This window comes from Populus alba, chromosome 1 (genome assembly GCF_005239225.2).
Source record: "Populus alba chromosome 1, ASM523922v2, whole genome shotgun sequence".
NCBI lineage: Eukaryota > Viridiplantae > Streptophyta > Magnoliopsida > Malpighiales > Salicaceae > Populus > Populus alba.
The window spans coordinates 10,611,650-10,615,735 of NC_133284.1; the positions used below are offsets into that span (position 1 = coordinate 10,611,650).

General features: G+C 33.8%; 1 protein-coding gene across 1 annotated transcript; it reads right to left on the reverse strand.

Annotated features, from left to right (window-relative positions):
- Positions 1 to 356: 356 nt before the first annotated feature.
- Positions 357 to 3,386, reverse strand: LOC118036056 (ATP-dependent Clp protease proteolytic subunit-related protein 2, chloroplastic). Its single transcript, XM_035041749.2, has 9 exons — positions 3,231 to 3,386; positions 3,099 to 3,142; positions 2,919 to 2,991; positions 2,249 to 2,369; positions 2,027 to 2,164; positions 1,798 to 1,914; positions 1,213 to 1,281; positions 1,014 to 1,109; positions 357 to 714 (listed from the first exon to the last, which is right to left on the reverse strand). Exons 1-9 carry the CDS (start codon positions 3,272 to 3,274, stop codon positions 577 to 579), a joined length of 840 nt encoding a protein of 279 aa, XP_034897640.1. The 5' UTR covers positions 3,275 to 3,386; the 3' UTR covers positions 357 to 576.
- Between the last annotated feature and the right edge of the window lie 700 nt (positions 3,387 to 4,086).

Here is a 4,086-nt window from a genome sequence, read left to right on the forward strand (position 1 = left end):
GTGCCAACGACCTGGTCAGATGAAACAAATGTGTAGGGCAATCTGCTACTCAACTCGCTTCACGAATCCTTGAAGAGAGTAGAATACTTTTATTATATTTAGTTCACGGAATTCTCAAGGTAAAGATTCTAAGCTACACGAAAACTGATCAAGAGGGATGCTTCAATTGCGTTTTAACCTCAAGTATGCCATGGCAATAATACACGGCAAAGCGAACGTCACAAAAATACATTTAGTAATAACTACAAGGAGAGAGACACGGGCATTCCTCATCATGCAAAATGCATACATTTTCTTAGGCTGAGCATGTTTTTTAGAAAATTGACTGAGAGAACTGAAAATGAAGTATGTAGAACTAGAAATCAAACCCATCAGACCTCTTCCTTCATAGCATGAGGGTGCAATTGCAAACATTTTAATTGCATAACCAATTTGGACATTTTTATGCCTTCAAAAAGCTGTGACTACGGTGCTAGTAAATTCAAACAATTCTGAATTAAATAGCTAGTTGTACAAGCAGACAGAAAATTGGGGTAGTTTATAATGCCCATCGGCTAATAACAACCATCATATACACTAACCAAGACCTGCTGATGCATCACTGGGACCTACATCAGCATCTATTCGGGGTGGCCTGATTATGCGATCTATGAGACCATACTCAAGGGCATCTTGGGCTTCAAAGCGCTTCATTCTGCTCAAGTCTTTGCTAATCTGCATTCAGTAGTAAAACATGTTTTTAAGCGAATTAGACCATATGACGGAGTAACAAGCATCCCAAAAATGCAAGTTTAAGGAAATGATGGGAAAATAGACTGTAAGATGAGAAGATTAAGATGTGCCACGTTATTTAGTGCAAAAAGTATCACAATAAACTTTTAAAGGGGAAATTTATATGCACATCTTTGTTCAGGTAGTATTTCAATCTAGGTTGTGGCCAATAGCATATCTAACAATAAATCAAGTTCACAGAATGAATCAACCAATAAAATACTAGGAAATAAAAAACTAACCTTTTCAAAAGGCTGTCCTGTTTTCTTAGATAACTCATTGTAAAGATAGTCCCTGATTCTAAGAAGCTCATTTGCTTCATTAAAAATGTCATCAGCCTGTGAGAAAAATGTCACATGTTTCATATCACCCCAAACATGTACAATAAATTACATATGGATAATATCTAGAACAACTTGTAATGAGAGATGACATTCATACCTGACCCCGAGCAGCCCCAGCTGGTGATTGTAGAGCAATTCTTGAAAGAGGCATTGCAGAGCGATTTCCCTTTGATACAGAAAAAGAATCATACAAAGTACACCATAAGAGTGACATGAAGCTGCTGAATTGTAAAGAGTATAATTGAAGGGGTATAGCTTAATATCCCTGAGTGGATAAACCCTACACAAATTCGATCAGGCCTTTTCATAGACAAAATTATACGAACATATGATAAAGCTAAAATTTAGTGTGGCCAGGAAAGATATTTGCTGCTATTCTGTCGAACCTCGCAAATTCATAAGTTTAGGAGTCACTCCCCCAAACTATACCACATTTGAGCTGTCTTGACTTCACAATGACCAGATGGGTAGTTGCGGGGGTGAATTTAGGGGTGGTCTTGGTCTCTAACACCCCTCAAAACACTAAAGCACAAAAAATTTCCCAAATCCCTATGATGCCTTCAATTTTTTTTTTTTTTTGAGATGCCTTTACGAGATGTTCCCCCAAAATCAATAACAAAACATCCCTAGGTACTGGTAGGAAAACTTTCATCAATACAGATTCCAATAGTGAAAATATTACCTTTTCCCCAGCTGTAAGAAGAAAGCCTGCTAGGTTATAGGCAAATCCCACACAGTGGGTACCAACAGGACTCTTCAAGCTCTGCATAGTGTCATATATGGCCAAGCTTGGAGTAAGCTGCAAATAAGAAGCTTTTCAGAAAAAGAGCACAATAATAGAGGCAATAAGAATACAAAAGAGCAGATACTTCATATTTTTTCAAGGAGGAATTGCTAAGCAAAGGACTTACATCTCCACCAGGACCATTGATATATAAATACATCCTTTTGGAATCATCAATTGTGTCAAGGTATAACATTGTGGCCAATATTTGGTTGCTAAACTCTTCATCTATATTTTGTCCAATGAAGAGAATACGCTCTCGATACTGAAACCAATGAATTTGGTTAGTTTTAAAACTGTATAAACTAAATAAATAAAAGCTACAAGGTCCCTATAGTGCTCCACTTACTAGGGCATTCCATATATCAACCCATTGCCAGGTTCCCTCCCCAGGAGTTCTATAGGGCACCCTGGGAGTCCCTATAGGCATCATTTTAACTGCTGCCCGTGTTGGTTTATGATTACGAATCCTGTCAACAGAGAAATGTACCATCCATAAAACATGTATACCAAAACAAAATGTTGCACGGAGATGAATATCAAGCAGGGATCAACTGCACGTTATGAACATTTAAAAGGACAAACAAACATTTAATCTTTATTTATATACCAACAAAATATAACAAATTAACTCAAACTTCAGCTAAAAACAATCTCTCTATAGTTGAAGAACGCTTGTAAAGATGCCAAGAAACATGATATGATGAATGCTTTCACACAATGTCTCGACCATAAAATCACTTTTTCCCATGAATAAGAAATCAAGTTGAAATTCAACAGCTAAAAAAGTTTTTATGTTGGCCTAGCTCATAATCCAAGCTAACCCCAACAATACACAAAAAATAAAGTGTTTGTCAAATTTACTCCTTTATCTTTTACTGAATCTCCAAATCAGTGTTATTTATCTCCAATTCCATACCCGCTAACACAAACACATACAGAGTATCAAAGTTTACCACAGGCTAATATTTTTTATCCCCTAATCGTGCCATTGAAAAAATAAACTGAAAATTAGTTACCCGCATTGAAGGCTCTTATTAACCTTTCCATAAAACTCTGCAGTTAAATTAGGTCTCCCAGTTGCATACAGACCTAAGACAAAAGGGGAAAAAAAAAAAAAAAAAACAGAATCAGAAAACAAAGGGCAAGGGAAAATGGGTTTTGAGATTAAGAGCAGAAAGTGAAGGAAAGGAGCAAACTTGGAAATTGAAGCTTCAATCCTGAATAAAGTTTGGCTCCGCAACTGAAAAATCCAAAAGCTAAATTAACATTAAATTGGATAAAAGAAGTTGCATACTTTGCATATTTATGTAGGCAGAGAAAGAGGGAACCTGAGAGAAGGCTGATTGAGGTTCGCATTAAGAGAGGATGCCATTTTCAGGAAGAAGATGAAGTGCTGTTTGGAACGAGGATTGGGAGGAAATTTTAGGTGCTTAGAATAAGTTAGGATAGGATGGTGCCGCTACTATTGTAACCATTTCATCAACGAATGTTGGCCGTATCTTTTGAGGTTCGGCTTAAGCAAATGTCCATATCTTTGTAAATGCGGTGGAAAGTCAGTTTTTTAAATGATTTTGCATTTGAAAATATATTAATTTAATTTTTTATGTGTTATTTTTTTAATAATCTCGACACTCTAAAATCAATTTTATTAAATAAAATTTAAAAATACATTTATGGCCCTGTAATGTTGGAGAGTAAATTACAATGCTAATCTTTATTAAGTTTATGATAATTAAAATAAATAATTATAAGAGTTTTAAGGATTTAAAATCTAGAGTAGAAAATGTCCTTTTTAAGTCAAAGTCTTTATTTTTTTATTTATGCTTTTTTTTTAATGAAAATAGCTTTTTATATTAACAATATCATTTTTAATAGAAATCCAATGTCATCAAAATAAATATTAGCAAGAATTTCAATAGTTTAAATTAAGAAGTTAAAAAATTATTTTTTGATGAAAAATCTCATTTCCTTATTATATATATTTTTAATGTCTTTTCTATTAGTAGTATATTTTTTTAAAATGAAAACTTATTATAATCTAGAAAGCAAGTTTTAAAACAGAAAAAAATCATGCCTTCTTAATGTTCATGAAGTTGTATGAAAAAAAGATAAAAGAATAATTAATTTGTGAACATTATATAAAAAATTAACAATAACAAAAAAAATTTATTTTATTCTCATTGA